The sequence below is a fragment of the Bubalus bubalis genome, chromosome 3, assembly GCF_019923935.1.
Source record: "Bubalus bubalis isolate 160015118507 breed Murrah chromosome 3, NDDB_SH_1, whole genome shotgun sequence".
Taxonomy (NCBI): domain Eukaryota; kingdom Metazoa; phylum Chordata; class Mammalia; order Artiodactyla; family Bovidae; genus Bubalus; species Bubalus bubalis.
The window spans coordinates 1,048,161-1,066,544 of record NC_059159.1 but is presented as its reverse complement, the minus strand read 5'-3'; the positions used below and the strand labels follow the sequence as shown (position 1 = coordinate 1,066,544).

Here is an 18,384-nt window from a genome sequence, read left to right as displayed (position 1 = left end):
CTCACCGACGCACCCGGGCATGGCCCACCGTCACAGGCAGTGTGGACACAGGGCTTCTGTGCACGGTAAAATCACTGAGGCTCTTGCGTCAGAAGACACTGAGCCTGTCCTCAGTGGTCACATCACCCCAGAGCCTTGACTCTTCCATCTGTAAGATGGGACGATGGAAATGCCTTCCTCAACAAGACTACTTATAAGACTTAAATGAGACAATGGAACATGGGATGAAAGAAAAGGTTTGGCAGAAAGCCTGGTACACAGTACTTGTTGAAGAAATACTAGCTCTCATTCTTATTTTTGTGACATAGACTAAAAAAAAAAAAGCAAGGCAACAAGTGTTAACACATTAACACTGATACAGGTCAGTAAAGAAAAAGTCATGCACTTCAACCATAGTATAAATGAATGAATCAAAACTCAAACACACCTTATCTACATTGTAATTTTAATTATTTTCAGGCATCTAAGCTTTGGTCATTATATGTTACAAATATATATATATATATATATATATATATATATATGTATATGTATATGGATGCCATGCCTGTGTACTTAGTCATATCTGTCTCTTTGAGACCCTTTGGACTGTAGCCTGCCAGGCTCCTCTGTCCATGGGGTTTTCCAGGCAAGAATACTGGAGCGAGTTGCCATTTCCTTCTCCAGGGAATCTTCCCAACCCAGGGACCGAACCTGCGTCCACTGTGTCTCCTGCACCGCAGGCAGACTCTCTGCCCGCCGAGACAATGGGGAAGCCCAGTGTATGCATGTCAATGTATGTCTCTCATCATTTAATGTCAACTTCAGCCTTTACGATTTGACGGTTGGCTGGAAATTAGGATCAGGTTTTTCCGTTGTAACAGGTAAACGGATTACAACTGCAAAAATAAACAAAACTAGGCAAATATGAATTATATTTCTTTCAAGATTTTTTTAATCTTTAAGAAACAATACTAGAAATTATGTTGTTATGGAGTAAATTGATGTTTTCCATTTTGCATATGTTGGGATCCAATTATTTATTTAAAATTTGGCAATTACCTACAACACAGTATTTAGATTTCAAGTGGAAAAGAAATTCACTTAAAATGAAATATTTATATAGAAAAAGAGTTGAAAGAAAGTAGTCAACTTAGTTCATACAAAGCAAAAGAGTTCTACAGACCAATGTGGACTTTTTCCTGCATTTATAAATGAAAATTCAAAGATTAAAAAAAAATTATCAGAATATGAAAAAAGAAACACCTTTTTGTGTCTCATCACATGTAGGGGGGAAAGAAATGCTCACAGGTGGAAAAATATAGGGAAAATCTCATGAAGGAGGAAATAGGTCCCCACCCCTGGTCAGGAGGCAGGGTGTGCTGGCCTGGAAGGTTTTGTCCACATCTTAAGGTTTTTGCTTCTATTCACGCTGTCCAGTGTAAAGGGTATATATGAAAAAGCAAGCGACGCGGACACTGACTTTCCTCCAAATCACGGGGATGGCCAACAACAGGCCAGAAGAGAGAAAGATGGAGGCGCTGGGCAGAAGAGGCGAGACAAAGCCCACACGCTCTGATGTGATCACCCTACCTGCACTCAGCACTGTTGTAACAAAATCAAATGACCGAGAAACAACCTTTTGCCGGGAATTCTTTAATACACACTTTGTTCTCTTTAAATGTTACTTATAAAGGCTCCAGACGCTTATCCTCACATTAAACCCCGAATGACACAGATGCTTTCATCCATGTTCTCTGTGGTGAAGTCAGGACCGGCCCAGGGGATCACCTGGCCGTCGGAGGCGGGCCGCCATAGAGCGGGTGTCCGCGCATCAGACCCTGGCAGTGCTGGGGGACGCGGTGCGCAGGGGCAGGAAAACGGGAGCTGCCCATGCGTTTACCTGCCAGCAGTGCCAACGCGCTTGCTCTGGCCAGAGGCGGCTCCAAGGAGCCTGGGGTGGGCATGGGGTGGCTCTCAAGCACGTGTCAGCTGTGGGCGTGCTGGGCTTGAGGTGGCCTGTCCCTGCGGGCACGTGGCCTCGCAGGGCCGGCTGCATCAGAGCCCAGCACACGCGAGGCCAGGGGGCACGCTGGACAATGGTGCCTGCGGCCGCCTCGCCTGCTGGCAGCCACGTGAAGGTGCCTTACCTTGACAGCTCGCTCGTTCTCTCTGATCAGCTGCTGCTTCTCGTCTTCAAACTTGCGCACGACCTCCTGGAGCCGCCGCTCGGCCGCGAGCTGCTGCCGGCTGCTGTCCTCCCGCAGCGAGGAGACGGTGCCCTGCAGCTCGGCGATCACCTGCAATCAGAGTGCGCGCTGCGACTCGCGCCTCGGACACAGCCCACCTCGTGCACCCAGCCTCCCGGGCGCGCTCGCAGGGAGGCGCGGCCACAGCTAGCGCCCCGCGCGCCAGTGCATGAGACCCCACACGGCAAAGCTGTGAATGGTGAGCAACTGCTGAACCAAACACGCCAGGAAGCCGTTCCCACTATAACATTCCACAGTATTTACTCATCAGGGGAAAGAACATCTGTGATCCCAAAAATATGAAATGTGTCAGGATTTATTTTACCAAGAAACAGTCTTGCTGGAGTAGGAAAAAAAAAAGCTGTTTGCCTTTCATTATACTTTGAACTCTAATAACCAAAAAAAATCGTCAGAGTCCATTCTTCATAGCCACCTAGTTCTACACAACGGCCTCTGAGTGTGTGCCCACGCTCGTGTACTGTGCTAAGCGCCTCCTGTGAGTGTGTGCTCACGCTCGTGTACTGTGCTAAGCGCCTCCTGTGAGTGTGTGCTCACGCTCGTGTACTGTGCTAAGCGCCTTCTCTGAGTGTGTGCTCACGCTCGTGTACTGTGCTAAGCGCCTCCTCTGAGTGTGTGCTCACGCTTGTGTACTGTGCTAAGCGCCTCCGTTCCCGGGTCAGTTACTGCTGTGCGGCCAGCAGTCATCGGCCGTCTCCCACAGAGCGGGACACAGAGGCAGATAGAGCCCAGCGTGCGACTAGGCAGTCCTGACCACCACCTGGGCAGGCTGCTGTGCTAGGCGCTTCCTCTCAGCTAGCTCCTGCCCTCTCTTGCTTTTAAACACAGTTTTGGGATTGAAGAGGAGTTTATCCTGATAGCGCTCCCAACAGGTTGCTTTCTTCCTTACTCATATAGACTGCTGTGGCTTCTCTACATTCGAGGACTGGCTCTCTTCTGTCACTGGGTCCCCTCTGTGGTCTCAAATAATCGGGTGAGGGCCTTTTCTCTTTAACAGGTTTACTGGAAGCATTACTCTTCTTTGGGTTCGGATGTCTCCATTTCCTTTAAAATTCAACAGCAATTCAGCAAATTCCCTTTCAGAAGAAGGAAACGGTTTTCCCTTCTAATAAAAGAAGAAGAAACTTTCATCGTGGGTTAGGTCCTTATAGTTTTGGGTCTACTGGAGAAGGGCTGGTTGGTGAGAAAGACTGGACCACTTAGTTCTGCGTTTTCCTTGAAGCTCAGTTTTTCAACTGTGTTTTGATAACAAAACTAGAGTACAGTATTATGAGGCAGTAAACAGAAACTGTCTGGAGTCTTCCAGAAGCCAAGTCCTGTAGAAACATCAGCTGTTACGACTGAGATGGACTTCCCAGGTGGTGCCAGTGGTAAAGATCCCGCCTGCCAAAGCGGGAGACACGAGAGACGCGGGTTCAGTCCGTGGGTTGGGAAGATCCCCTGGAGAAGAGCATGGCAATCCATTCCAGTGTTCTCGCCTGGACAGAGGAGCCTGGTGGGCTACAATCCATAGGGTTGAAGAGTCAGACTGACGACTCTTTGGGTTCGGATGACTGAATTCAGAGACGACTGAATGACTGAGCTCACACACATGGACAAAAATAGAGCATTTACCCCCAAAAAAGGAACATTTATGCTTTGAGAAGTGCACAAGCTCACTGTGACTGAGTTCAACACTTAGAATTTGAAAATAATCAAACAGAAGACAAGTGTGAAATAAATGACAAAATATATTACATTCTAAAGTGCAAACTGGAACCTTCTGCAAGGAGTGGAGGGATTCATTTACTGAGAACGAAGATGTTTTCATCTGTTTTTTGAATTCTGATTAAATGTTTCCAAGTTGGCATCAATTCAGTTCATTCTCATAGCACTTCTACGAAACAGGGAAGGTTAAATTCTTAGAGTAAATGTCAAAAACTGAGGCACAGAATGATCAGCTCGCAGTCACAGAGCCAGAGGAGCCAGAGATAAGGAGGAGCCAGATTTCCTTGGCCCAACATGAAACCCAAGATGGATATTTCGTAAGAACTTGGGGCCAAATAGTAAAAATAACTATTTCAATGACTATTGCAGTGTTTCAAGTTGAGTAAACTCAAGCGTGGCAGAAGTGATGAGCTGAGTTCTGTAGTGTGTTCACTGTGTGTTTATTTCTGTGCAATTTCATCACATGGTGATTTGTACATCCCTCACCATGATTACACGATGCATTGTTAAAGCAAAAGTAATTTCATGTCTTTACGAATTACTAAGATTTAGATTCGCTTCTAACTGACCAAGACTGAAGATTAAAAAAAAAAATTGGGGAGCTCTTCAAATGACCACAATGACATGAGATATGGGTTTCTTCCTTTCAGGAGATTTATGACATGCATTCATCAAAAAGAAGTCACTGCATGTTTTGGAAGGAACAACGGGTGAAGGGCAGGATGTTCTGAGGGGAACACGCTTGCTTTTGTTAGAAAATGAAACCTTACATTCTTTGCAGGAATAATGAGATGCCTCTGGGAGAGATAATGAAATTATCTTTGGAAAGTTGCATTTTAAAACTTATGATGATGATTCAGGAAGAGTTTCAAAACACTTTAGGTAAAATGCCTCACAATGAAATTGAGAGGCTGACAGATGTGATCGATTTAGAGAGGTGACTGAAATGTGGATAACTTTAGAAGCAGTTTTAGGTTTACTCTGAGACTGAGAAGTAGTCACGCTAGCTAGATTAAGCAGGTCTCGGCCGGAGCCCTCGCCTGTGAGACAGAGTATCTTCTCTTTGGTGCAGATTACTGGCACTTGATAGATACTGAAGTCGTGGAACTATGATCCACAATTACACTATGATTATAATATAATCAATGATATAATACCTCAATGATTACATTGAGATAATCTAGTCTTTTCATAGGGTTTCACAGGGCTTCCCAGGAGGCTCAGTGGTAAAGAATCCACCTGCTGATGCAGGACACACAGGTTTGATTCTTGGGTTGGGAAGATCCCCTGGAGGAGGAAATGGCAACCCACTCCAGGATTCTTGCCTGGAAAATTCCATGGACAGAGGAGTCTGGAGAGCTACAGTCTATGGGGCCATAAAGAGTTGGACATGACTGAGCTCACACACACAGTCTTTTCATAGAATGATAATTCAAAAAGTTTCTCAGAAAAACAAAAACTGACACACACAATCATAATCAAACCCTCCTGGTTTTGATTTAATCGTATTAAAAATCATAGAACGAAAGGCCACAACTCAACTAAACGTCTACCTTGTGTTGGCTTTAGAGGAAGTGGATTAGAACATTTCCACATGGATACTGAAAATTAGTATATGGGGAAGCAAAAGGAAAGCTATATGGAGCTAATGCTGGGAACAACCTAACCACCGAGAGCTACGATAGTTCATCATTACTGTCAAGCAATTTCTACTCTGCATAAACGTCAGTGGTCTTACCGGGTCTCAAAAATAACAGGATTCTAAATAGAGAGTAGGCTTTCATTTTTAACTCTTGTTTTTCAGATCATAGTATAGTCAAGATTTTCATAAAACTCTTCTTTAAAGTGCAAGGTACTTGGCAGGGTTTGGCAAACACTGAAGAAAAGATCCTAGGAGTAAGAGGGAGGGGGTGCACGTGCCCTCCGGGTGGCTGGGCAGGGAAGGAAGGCCGGGGCACGGGCAGGGGGCTGCGCCTGGGCTCCGCTCTGCAGCAGCAGGGGTGTGGGGGGCCGTGGGTGGGCTCCACCAGCACGTCTCCATACTGTCTACATTCCTATATGACGGCAAGATTTCTCTTTGAAAAATGGCCACCAGGTAAGTCAGTTGAGTGGGGAAGACCACATGAAAGATGAAAAGGCAAAGTTAATATTAATATTAAGATAAAAAAGAACAAACATGCGGTTCTGATGGGAACTGTATCTGGGAATGTGCCCAGGGAGGGTGCCAGCGTCACCATCAGGGGTCACTGAGCGTCCTGGGGGGGAGTCGGGGGGCACCGTCCTGGGTCCCCAAGGGCACAGGGGCCATGAGCCACGAGGTCCTACAGCTTGATAAAATCTTAAGGATGAAGTAAGTTCCTTCAAGGGAGGAAAATATTTAAAATATTTTCCAAATTTAACCTGATGCTCCCCTAGGTACCATGCATTCATTACTAATGCGTTCATCTTACTTTTTTTTTTTTTTTGAGAGAAGGATTTTTAAAAATCTGATAAACAGTTAAGCAGCTTTGCTTTTGGCACTCCCTTCAGCTGAGATACGAGTTAGAGATTCCAGCAAACTATCTCGGGAAAACAGTGAAAGTCAGCCCGCAGTTCCGTCTCATAATGTTTATTTTTAAATCATCTGCCTCTTTGAACTGACTGGGTTGTAGGCCAGTGCTTCTCAAGTGCCAGTTCGCAGATGGAAACATACACGCGCGCTCACACGCACGTCAAGCTTTACGCTGTGGGGGGCACACACAAAGTCCGTCCTGTCAGCGCACCCCGCCTCTCAGGAGAAGGTCGGGCCTGGGGTGGGGGACCCTCTCTCTGGGGGTCGCCCTGCCCTTCACTTACGGATGTGGCAGCGGTCACAGCGGATTTCTGCTCCCTGCCTCCTGCTCGTCCCTACTGAGGGAAATGGTCAGCACCCCACTGCCTCTCCAGATTTTGGAGGGAGGTTTCATCAATTCTTGAGCACGCCAAAATAAATTTAAAATAACCAATTTCTTGCTCCTTCCATTCTTTTCCATCCTCCGCCCCCTCCTCTCCTGTCTCTCAAGCTCCGGTGAGAACTCACGGGGGGAAGGCCTTCGCTGGGCCCCAGGCCCTCCCTGCGCCGAGCGGCTCTGAGGTCACCGCTGCCCCTTGTTTCACAAGTGAGCGCAGGGAACTCCGGAGGCGGCAGGAAATGGGCTCGCGGTCGCCCAAGTGGTGGGGCAGGTAGGTATTCAGAAGGCTCAGCCGTGCTTCCACACCACTCAGGTTCCATCTGTTTTACCGAGGACGAGTCAGGCTTCTTCACACCTTTCCTGAGATAAACGTCAACACCCTGCTCATCCTGGCATTTCCATCAGCGGTCTCGCTTCTCACTCGCAGCTGCCTCCTGCCTCCCCATTTAGCATAAAGCACTGCAAGCTGGATGTGAGGGGATGCCAGCTGGGGTGTTTTCATGTTCTAGCTTAGCTTTTGGAGTAATAAGATTTCTTTTGACTAGAACAACCTTTCTCACTGGATTAAAAAGAACATTTCCCTGTTTTCTTTCTTGGGAGAAGGGCAATCAAGAATTGCCTTCAGCTTTCAGTCTTCACTTAGACAAAGACTTCTTGCTTTCCCGATAGGATGGGACTATATATCACATTTTACCAATAACTGCAGAACCTAAGAAATTTCATAGTTATTCAGCAGAGTTTTGCCATATTAAAAAAGTGAGGGTTGGGTCAGATGGGTGGGGTCAGGTTAAGAGCTTCCGTTCCAGCTGGAAGACAGGCTGGCTCCTGGCTTAGTCACCTGCTAACCTGTGTGACCTCGCCTCTCTGAGTCTCAGTTTTCTCCAGTGAAAAACGGGGCCAGGAGTAGTTTCTAAGCCGAGTGCCTGTGACCGAGGACTGAACGCACCAGTGATCACTGCTGCCGTCGTTTAGTTGCTCAGTCGTGTCCGACTCTCAGCGACCCCCTGGACCCTAGCCCGCCAGGCTCCTCTGTCCATGGGATTTCACAGGCAAGAATCCTGGAGTGGGTCGCCATTTCCTCCTCCAGTCAATATGATCAGAGACCCATACATTTCTTAATTTTATTATTACTTTGCTGTGGTGTTGCCAGTAACACCAGTGTTTGGTGACCTGTAGAAAGGCACAAGCATTTCAGCGGACTGCCACCTCACTGTACTCGTGGCGAAAACACTAAGGAAAGCTGATTTAAAAAATCATTAGATATGATGTCTATAAAATGAAATGGCTTAATCTCGCCATCGGTAAGATGAAAATCAGCATTTGTTTATTCCAGAATGACTCACACAGCTAAGGAATGCTTGGAATCTCCTGGGTGACACCAAAGGAGATCTTTACAACAACTTGTGCAGAAAACCTTCTACTAAAACTGCTGCAGTAAGAACACGCAGCAAGGCGCGTTCGCTGGGGCGCGGGCTTGTAAATTCTCTTTCCCCCAAAAGGAGTCAACAGTGGAGCTGCTAATTTAACTCGGTGTACTTGCCATTTTGAATCTTGTTAACCAGCCTTTTGCTGTTGCTGTTCAGTCACTCAGTTGTGCCTGAGTCTTCACAACCCCGTGGACTGCAGCACAGAAGGCCTCCTGATCCCTCACCAGGAGGGATCAAATTGTCCAAATTCATGTCCATTGAGGGGCTTCCCTGGTAGCTCAGACAGTAAAGAATCTGCCTGCAATGTGGGAGACCTGGGTTTGATCCTTGGATTGGGAAGATCTCCTGGAGGAGGGCATGGCAACCCACTCCAGTATTCTTGCCTGGAGAATCCCATGGACAGAGGGGGCCTGGTGGGCTACAGTCCATGGGGTTGCCAAGAGCTGGACACAACTGAGTGACTAAGTACAGCAAGTGTCCATTGAGTCAGTGATGCCATTCAACCATCTCATCCTCTGACACCCTCTTCTCCTGCCCTCAATCTTTCCCAGCATCAGGGTCTTTTCCAATGAGTCAGCTCTTCACTTCAGAAGACCAAAATATTAGAGCTTCAGCATCAGTCCTTTCAATCAATATTGAGGACTGGTTTCCTTTAGGACTGACTGGTTTGATCTCCATGCTGTCCAAGGGACTCTCAGGAGTCTTCTCTGGCACTACAGTTTGATATCAGCATTTAGGTGAAAAAACATGGAACACTGCAGAAGAGTTAGATGGCATCACAAGCGTTTCTATCACAAGTGCAGGCGTGTATCTCCTGCCCTTGTGAAACGTGGTTTGGCCTGGGCTTGTCCAAGTGCACAGGCTGGTTTTATAACATCTGAGCACACGTGTGCCATGACTTGGCTGTGTGTGTTGGTTCAAATGGTTCGATTTGCCTGATTTTTTAAAATTGAGACTGAAATATTAAAAACCTATTTTATCTATACACATACTTATCAAAATATGGTACTCATCCATAAAAAGACTGAAAAGAAGTGCGTTGAGCTGTGAAGTACAAACCCCTTTATGCTGAGGTTTCTTTCTTGTTTGCTTTGGTTTTGCTCTGTTTTGTTTAACGTTCTTACCTGAGAAGACTTGGCCAGCTTCTGGGTGTATTCCTTCTCAATCTGCTTCAGCCTGCTGTTGGCCTGAAAAACACACGGACAGGAGCACACACACACACACACACACAGTGACCTGTCAGCGTGGCGTCTCTGCACACGCCCGTCACCAGGCACTGGGCCGGCCGCCAGCCGCAACGCCCTTCTGGGGCAGCCAGAAAACCACAGGCCTTGCCTTTGATCTAATGCCAACTATTCATCACTTAAAAAGCAAAAGAGAAAAAAAAAAGATCTCTCCTGCCAATTATTAGGCAAACACAGACTTCTGTGGAAAGAGAAAGGGAGAAGGAGAGACAGAAATAGATCCAGCAGAAGTGTGCCGGCTCAGAGGTGCAGGGGGAGAGACAGGAAAGAGGAGGAAGAGGAAACCAGAGGAGAGGGGTGGCGAGGAGGAGGGGAGGTAAATTTAATGCCCTTTCCCTTAGTTCAGAGATAAAAGAACTAGATGCTCCTGACCGAGGCGGAGGGGAGGCCCAGAGGCGCTGAGCTGAGGTCTGAGCCCCTGCCCTGCCCTCCTCCCCTGGAGTGACAAGCACACCTAAATCGCCCCGTTTGTGCCCGGGAAGTGGGGTGGCCGTCCCAGAACCAGCCCACACCCTGAGAGCCGCGTTCTCTCCTTTGCACTCAAGCTCCGGGCCTGTGTGTGAGCTGCCTTGCTGTCTCTGGGAGCCTCGCATCTCCATGTTATCCTCCGAGCCGGGGGACGTCACGGTGAAGCCGCCGGCCTCCCCTCCCACGCACTGTGCACGCAGCACACTGGCCCTGTCGGTCTGGGCTTGTGGCCCTCATTCTAGAACACGTTTTGGTCATGACTGTCTCGTTTCCTCTTTTTCCCCAACCCTCTCTCCCTCTGTCTCCTCTCTCCGACCGCCTGCCTTTCAGCTCTGAGGACTAGACCTCTCAGGTTTATTGTCTTTTTCTCATCGTTTCTATTTTCTATTACCCTGTCTTTTTGATATTAATATTTTGTATGGATTTCTCAACTTTGGATTTTTAAAAAATTCTGCCATGCAATTTATATTTCCAAGAGCTCTGTTGTTGCTTTCTGAACAGCACCATCACACCCCCTTTGATAAGGGCTGAGGAAGCTGAGGTGCAGTGAGGTTCAGTAACCCGCCGCAGCGGCACTCACAGGGCACGAGGGAGCCGGGACCGACCCACAGGGGAGCAGGCCCCGCACCGGCTGGAGCGCTGGCCCAGGGCCTCTCAGGGCCCACTGCTCCCCGGGGGTTAATTTCATACACACCCAGACACATCTGTGTGTCCAAGCACACACACATGCTCTGCTCTCTAGAGCATCTCTGTTTTTTCGTAGTTCCCTCTATTTCCTTGCTGAGCCAGCCCATTTTGGTCTGTTTTTCACCTTAGAAATTGCTTTGCATTTTGGGTGACCTTTGGCGTTCGTTCTTATTTAAAGCGTGGCCCTCTGGAACCGGCAGGCCTGGGGATGGGTGCACGCTGGCTCCCGGACTCTCCCACACCATCGTCTGGCTGCCCAGCGCTGCGCCCGTGGGTTTACCGCCTGGAGGCGCACATCTGGTGACCAAGGTTTTCAGAAGGGTGTCTAGATGTTCAGGATATTGATTCTTGTACAATTCCATTTTAATTTTAGCCCTGGGTCTCCTCTCTCATTCCACCTCTCCAGGGAACAAACCATCTCCAAGTGGTGGTGTTTGGAGTGAGGCTCAGACGGTAAAGAATCCGCCTGCAATGCAGGAGACACAGGTTCGATCCCTGGGTCGGGAAGATCCCTTAGAGGAGGGCATGGCAACTCACTCCAGTATTCTGGCCTGGAGAATCCCATGGACAGAGGAGCCTGGCGGGCCACAGTCCGTGGGGTCGCACAGAGTCAGACAAGCTGAGACAGACAGACAGACAGACACACACACACACAGCATAGTTTGGGGGTCACTGGGTTGCAGGGTGAGGCTCTGGAGCCAGGATCCGCTGGTAAGAAGAGGCCCCGCCAGCCCCGCAGGCAGTTGCGCAGTCACAGTGAGAAGGCGCGTGTGTCGGGGTGGGGTGGGAGGGGGGTCCCGCCGGCACCCATCGCGGACTCACGCCCCCCAGCCGCTGGGGGGACGTTTCTGCTCTTGACAAGGCGCCCATGTGGGTCTGTTACAGGACCCAAGCTGACTATGCAGCCCTGTGCTTCATGACAAGCTCCCCAGATCCCTCGAGGCCCTCCCACCTGGAGCCCCAAGAGGGGCCGGGCCTGACTGCAGCTGCTCTCCCAGGGACTCAGAGTCCCTGCGGCCCCGTGACTGATAAACCACTCTGGAGGAAACCCAGGCCGTGGAGAAACTCACGAGGTGCATCTGTCTCGGCCAGTACTTTTTAATTTAAAGATGCTTTCAGCAATACTTCCAGAGTGTCAAGGTGGGCATGAGGGGGACTGGTGGTCCAGATGTGAGCCGAGTGGGCCCAGTGCCCCGGGAAACCCAGGAAATGAGGGGATGGCAGGAGCTGGGGTGAGGGGTCCAGACTCTGCTACCGAACAACAGAGAGATGGGCTGGAGGTTGCAGGGCAAGTGCGGAAAGAAAGGGTGGCTGCTCGTTTGTTTTTTGTAGGACAGCACAGCTGTGTGTAGGAAGATGGGGAGGCCTGACTGTGGAGGGGGCAGAACCGGGGGGCTAAGCTTTAGCGGAGCCGTGTCCTCGAGTAAAGGACAGGGTGGGTGGTGAGGCCCGTCATCCCCAGTTCGGGGTGCAGAAGGAGAGCTTCGCGGGGACCTCTGCAGGGCCGGCAGAGAAGGCTTCTGGGCGAGTCCAGGTGTGCAGGCAGGTGTCAACAGTCACCTGGGAAACCAGGCAGAGAAGAGGCAGAGGGTCAGTCTGAGCCCCCGGGATCCAGGAAGCATTCCGGCCACTCAAAATCGACAATGCTGGCTTTAAAGTGAGGCCAGCTGGTGAGACATGAACACCTCCAGGACTGGCCAGAGCCACAGGGGGCAGAATCAGGACTCTGGGGAATAATGAGACTAACTGAAGAAATAAAATGAACGTATCACCCTCCAAGGCCTTTACTGTTTGAGCCTAAATCACAGCTGCCTGGATTTCTGAACTCCTCTTGCTAGCAGCTGCTGCTGCTGCTGCTGCTAAGTCGCTCAGTCGTGTCCGACTCTGTGCGACCCCATAGACGGCAGCCCACCAGGCTCCCCTGTCCCTGGGATTCTCCAGGCAAGAACGCTGGAGTGGGTTGCCATTTCCTTCTCCAATGCATGAAAGTGGAAAGTGAAAGTGAAGTCGCTCAGTCGTGTCCGACTCTTAGTGACCCCACGGACTGCAGCCTATGAGGCTTCTCCGTCCATGGGATTTTCCAGGCAAGAGTACTGGAGTGGGGTGCCACTGCCTTCTCTGGAACTCCTCTTAAGTAAGTCTAAAAAGCTCTAGTTTAGCACTGTTGAAATTCTACAGCTCAGTTACGATGCAAACTGCCTCTAAAACACTTCTGAATAATTTTATTCTCAGGATGTACTGACTGTCCATTTTATTTCCATACATAAAATTAGGTTAGGGTTAGTTATTTTAATCTTATTTTTATGGCCATGGTTACTATTTAGAAACACGATTTTCCAACAATCATCTGCAGCATGGCCTGAACAGACACAGAAAAACAGATGAGAGGAGAGTCCTGAAACGAGAAAGCGGTTTTGCTTTCGCTGCTGTCCTTTGACCTCCTGGCCCCCGTGGCCTGGCCTCCCGCCCCTGGGGCTCAGGTCCCTCTGCTGCTCCTGGCTGCTTCCTCGGCTCACTCTTCTCTGCTTGAGAGTCTAATGTGTTCATCCACTTTCTCTGTGATTCCCATCAAACTCTAGGGTTCCAGACCCTCCTGGAAAGGAGCACCAGATAACTTTCACAAAAGTGTTGATGGTTAATCATCTCAATTGCCACCTTTTTTCTGCAGGGTATTTTGTCTTAATTCCAAAAGAGTCCTTCATTCTCCACCCCCTCCCTTTTTTTTTTTTTTTTTTTCTCATTTCCTATCATTAGTGGTGAAAGTCCAGGCATTCATGATTTCTAAGAACGTGACCTGGGGAGATGAAAATTAGGAGACTCATCTAGAATACTCATATTCAAGGCAAACCCAGATCTTATACAGAGAAGTTTCTTTAAAAATATAATAGTATACATCTTTGAATAATATATTTGCTTTTAGGATTAAAGAGAAAGATGCTTCCCAGAATCTTGAAACGCAGCATAAAGCTCGGTTTACTGTGCAGTGTTTTCTATTCATGAGCTTTGCAGGAATCCACCTGGTGCTTCGTCAAACACTGCGAGTGTGGTTATGGCCGCTGGTGCAGATGCTAATATGTAACCGTGTACTGCTCTGCCAACAGCAACATTCAGAGAATTCAGAACAGATACTTGTCTTTAATATATTTACAGAACTTTCCAACTTGAAAAATCTCTGTGTTGTACCTCAAAATAAAGGTATAAGTTTGAAAGCAAAAATAAAATTCACACTTTACATCTGGCCGGGATAGAGCACCTGGGGCTGTACACAGCCTGCTGTGTAAACAGCCAGGAAACTGGAAGAGATGCAGGAAGCACCACTGTCAGATGTGATGTGGGAGCAGGAAGCACAGGTCCATGCCCCTGGGAAGGGTGGGGAACTGGCAAGATAAGCCCAGCGCTCACCCTGCCTTTGTCCAGGAGGCAGATACTGGATTGAAGGATCAAAGATAAGCAGACAGAAGAAGGAGCAGGAATATGTGTGCAGGAGAGAAGTCAGGCAACAGACTTAGACCCAGAAGTGACAGAGATGGAGGAATTAGTAGACAAAGATTTTAAAATACTAATTAAAAACAGACCCACGTATTTAAACAAAAACCTGAACACAGTGAAGAGAGAAACAGAACTAAAAAAGGGCTGAACAGCCTGGAACACAGGAATGTATTATCTGAAAGGAAAGTTCACTGGTGGGATAACAGGTTTGGCACTACAAAAGATCACTGAATATGAAGAAAAGGCATTTTAAATCCAAATGACCATCAGAGACACAAAAGACTGAACTTAATGACCCGCTGAGACCATGTCACAGCAACTAACATATGCAAAACTGTTTACCAGGAGGAGAAGGTTTGGGAAAATATTTAAAGACATAATTGTGGGAAAATTTCCAATGTGAAGAAAACGATAAACCCACAAGTTGAAGAAGATCAATGAACCAGAACAATAAAGAAAGATAACGAAAATCAAATCAGATATACCATAATCAAATCGCAAGAATTGAAATAAAGGTAAAATCCTAAAAACATCCAGAAAAAGGATACAGTAAAAAGATAAGAGTAAGGATTTTTCATCTGAAACTATACTAGTCAAAAGATAACATAATGAATCTTTAAAGTGCTGAAAGCAAAAAATTTGTCAATCTAGAATTGCATACTTAGTGAAAGTATCCTTCAAAACTGAAGATGAAATGCAGATGGCTTCAATTAAGATCTTGGAAATTGGTCACATCTTTGACAGACAGCAGAGGAAGTGCTTCCCTGGTGGCTCAACAGTAAAGAATCTGCCTGCAATGCAGAAGACACAGGTTCGATCCCTGGGTTGGAAGATCCCCCGGAGGAGGGCATGGCAGCCCACTCCAGTGTTCTTGCCTGGAGAATTCCATGGACAGAGGGGCCTGGAGGACTATAGTTCATGGGGTTGCAAAGAGTTGGACACGACTCACTGATTAAACAATAACAAATATTGGCATGTACCAGGGTATTTCTGAAATCATTGTTTCCCCTATAATTTTTTCCCTAGAATTTCAAGCTCATCTTTATTAGGGAGTGGCTGATGATAAATTTTAACATAAGATGATTTTTTGGTAAGCTTTTAAACTGAAAACATTTTTTTAACTTTAAACATTTTATTTTATATTGGTCTATAGTTGATTAACAGTGGCGTGTTAGTTTCAGGTATGTAGCAAAGGTGTGTACATTATTAATACTTAGCTATATATACATATATCCACTTTTTCATATTCTTTTTCTCTATAGGTTATTACAGAGTACTGAGTAGAGTTCCCTATCCAGCAGCACAAGATCACAGGATGATTTTCTTTTTAAAATTGAAATAGAGTTGACATATATTGTTAGTTTCCGGTGTCCTGAAGAATGACTTGATATTTGCATACGTTATGAAGTGATCACCATGATGAGTCTAATAACCATCTGTCTCCGTATGAAGTTACTATTAATGAGATCGAGTCCCACTGTTGCCCCTAGAACATCTGAATCTTACTTTGAGTCCCAGTTAAGTTCTCAGTTTGAGACGATCATTACAAGGAAGGGTACTTTAATTAAAGGCTCCTTCTTCCTTTCCATCATTATGCGCAAATTCTGACTTGAGAAAATGGCAAACTGCTCTAAACTGCAAAACATCAGCCAATGTCACACTTAGTGATTCTTCAATTTTGATTCATTTCTAGAAAATTGATTTAAGTCATTTCATATTGTTGCTTTACCCAGAACCTTAACCTAGTAAGTAGGAGCCCCAAATGTTTTCGTTTTTGTCAATGCCTATTTTTTTGGTAAGGAGCTATATTCTCTATTAAAGAAGGAAGAAACTAGACAGTTTTGGAAAAGGGCTGTGATGTCATTATCAATATCACCACTGACTATCCTCAGTAACTACTGATGGATCCATTCTCAGAAAATATGCCCATATTCCTGAACTTGCCCCATTTCTGAATATGCAAATGAATGCTGGATGCATTCTCTACACAGATTTGATAACTATGGTCGATACTGTGGACTAAAATGATTGGTCTTCAGGTCTGTGACGGACAACCTAAAGAATAACGGGGGGCAGCTGGCTTTCTGCCCTCCCTGTAATTCAAGAGACTCCTTTTCTCACCATTGCAACATACATGCTTACATGGCTAACACCCATAAATGATCATATAAGACTTACATGAGTTTTCTTCCCATTACTGAATAAGAATGCAAACTGTGAAACAAGCTTATGAAAATAGTTAAAGAATTAAGATCTAATCATATTTCAAAAGCTCACCCTCAGAGAAGTTCTCTGAAGCACAGGCCACAGAAACTGAAATGCATTTAATACTTGGGCAGAAATATAAACTTTGAGAGAATGAAGGAGAAAAAAAAAACTTTATTTTGCTCCAGGGAAGAAGCAGCTATTCTCTGATGTGCAAAAAAGAATTTATCATCAAAGACCAAATGTAAATGGGGCCAATTAATTTTTTTAAGATTCTCTACCTTCTATAATATTTTTATGTCTTTGCTGTTATGCTTTATGCCAAAATCTAATGTTGCATGATTTGACAAATGTTAAAGAAAATGACTAGTGTATTTAACAAATTTCAGCATACGTAATATACATTTTAAATATACTTAGTAGATCTATATGTGAGTGGCAGAGTCATTGGCATGGCACTTTCAGGAAGCAGGGAGAAGATCTATTTCAAATATGTGACTTCAGACATCAAAACATGTTCAAATGATTCTAATTGATTTATTGGTCAAGCAATCAATTATTTCAAATAAACTTTGAATCTAGGAGTTAGATGTCCTGACTTGGCATACTCATAGATCCCATTAATGTTTTACCTATTTTAGAAAATTTTCTACTTTTTGCCTCACTTGTACAAAGTAATGAATATTAGTAGGAAATTTATAAAATAATGTATTTACAGGAAGTTCCTACATTAGGTTTGCAGAAAGTTCAACATAAAGCAGTAGTCTCAACACTTAACAAATGCTCTAGTCCCTTTCACAGGTAATTTGGAAGTTCAGAAAGGTGCTGAGAAGGCAGTCTTGAGATTTAGTCATTCAGTTCAGTTGCTCAGTTGTGTCCGACTCTTTGCGACCCCATGAATTGCAGCACACCAGGCCTCCCTGTCCATCACCAACTCCCCGAGTTCACTCAGACTCACGTACATCGAGTCGGTGATGCCATCCAGCCATCTCATCCTCTGTCATCCCCTTCTCCTCCTGCCCCCAATCCCTCGCAGCATCAGAATCTTTTGCAATGAGTCAACTCTTCACATGAGGTGGCCAAAGTACTGGAGTTTCAGCTTTAGCATCATTCCTTCCAAAGAAATCCCAGGGCTGATCTCCTTCAGAATGGACTGGTTGGATCTCCTTGCAGTCCAAGGGACTCTCAAGAGTCTTCTCCAACACACTTCAAAAGCATCAGTTCTTTGGCACTCAGCTTTCTTCATAATCCAACTCTCACATCCACACATGACTACTGGAAAAACCATAGCCTTGACTAGACGGACCTTTGTTGGCAAAGTAATGTCTCTGCTTTTGAATATGCTATCTAGGTTGGTCATAACTTTCCTTCCAAGGAGTAAGCGTCTTTTAATTTCATGGCTGCAGTCACCATCTGCAGTGATTTTGGAGCCCAAAAAAATAAAGTCTGACACTGTTTCCACTGTTTCCCCATCTATTTGCCATGAAGTGGTGGGACCAGATGCCATGATCTTCATTTTCTGAATGTTGAGCTTTAAGCCCACTTTTTCACTCTCCACTTTCACTTTCATCAAGAGGCTTTTGAGTTCCTCTTCACTTTCTGCCATAAGGGTGGTGTCATCTGCATCTCTGAGGTTCTTGATATTTCTCCTGGCAATCTTGATTCCAGCTTGTGCTTCTTCCAGTCCAGCGTTTCTCATGATGTACTCCACATGTAAGTTAAATAAGCAGGGCAACAGATCCTCATTATTAAAAATGCTTAGCGCGTGTGTAGTTTTATGCAGTTTTCCAGGGTTGCGAGTATTGAGAGACTGACTGCACCAATTCACTGAAAAGAACATCCGAAACGTTTGGCAACAAGGAGGATGGTGCTAAGGCTCCCGTTTGGCCTGCACACAGAGGTCTTCTTCATCAACGCCAGCTGCTCTGACTGACGAGGCCCACAGCTGCCAAATGGTGCATGGTGGAACATGCTGGTTAAC

At 46.3% G+C, this 18,384-nt stretch overlaps 1 protein-coding gene across 11 annotated transcripts in view; it reads right to left on the bottom strand.

Annotated features, from left to right (window-relative positions):
- CEP112 (centrosomal protein 112) overlaps positions 1-18,384 on the bottom strand; it is a 326,687-nt gene that overhangs the window by 61,747 nt on the left and 246,556 nt on the right. For 8 of the 11 annotated variants that reach the window (XM_025279329.3, XM_025279335.3, XM_025279324.3 and 5 more), the window contains 2 exons: positions 9,435-9,497; positions 2,130-2,279 (listed from right to left, as the gene is read on the bottom strand). The exons of 1 other annotated variant lie outside the window; for it this stretch is intronic. In XM_025279329.3, the coding sequence (XP_025135114.3) occupies positions 2,130-2,279; positions 9,435-9,497 (213 nt within the window). Of the gene's footprint in view, positions 1-2,129; positions 2,280-9,434; positions 9,498-11,626; positions 12,270-18,384 lie in introns of those variants that run through there. 2 more of the 11 variants (XM_044938478.2, XM_025279334.3) reach the window with 2 other exon arrangements.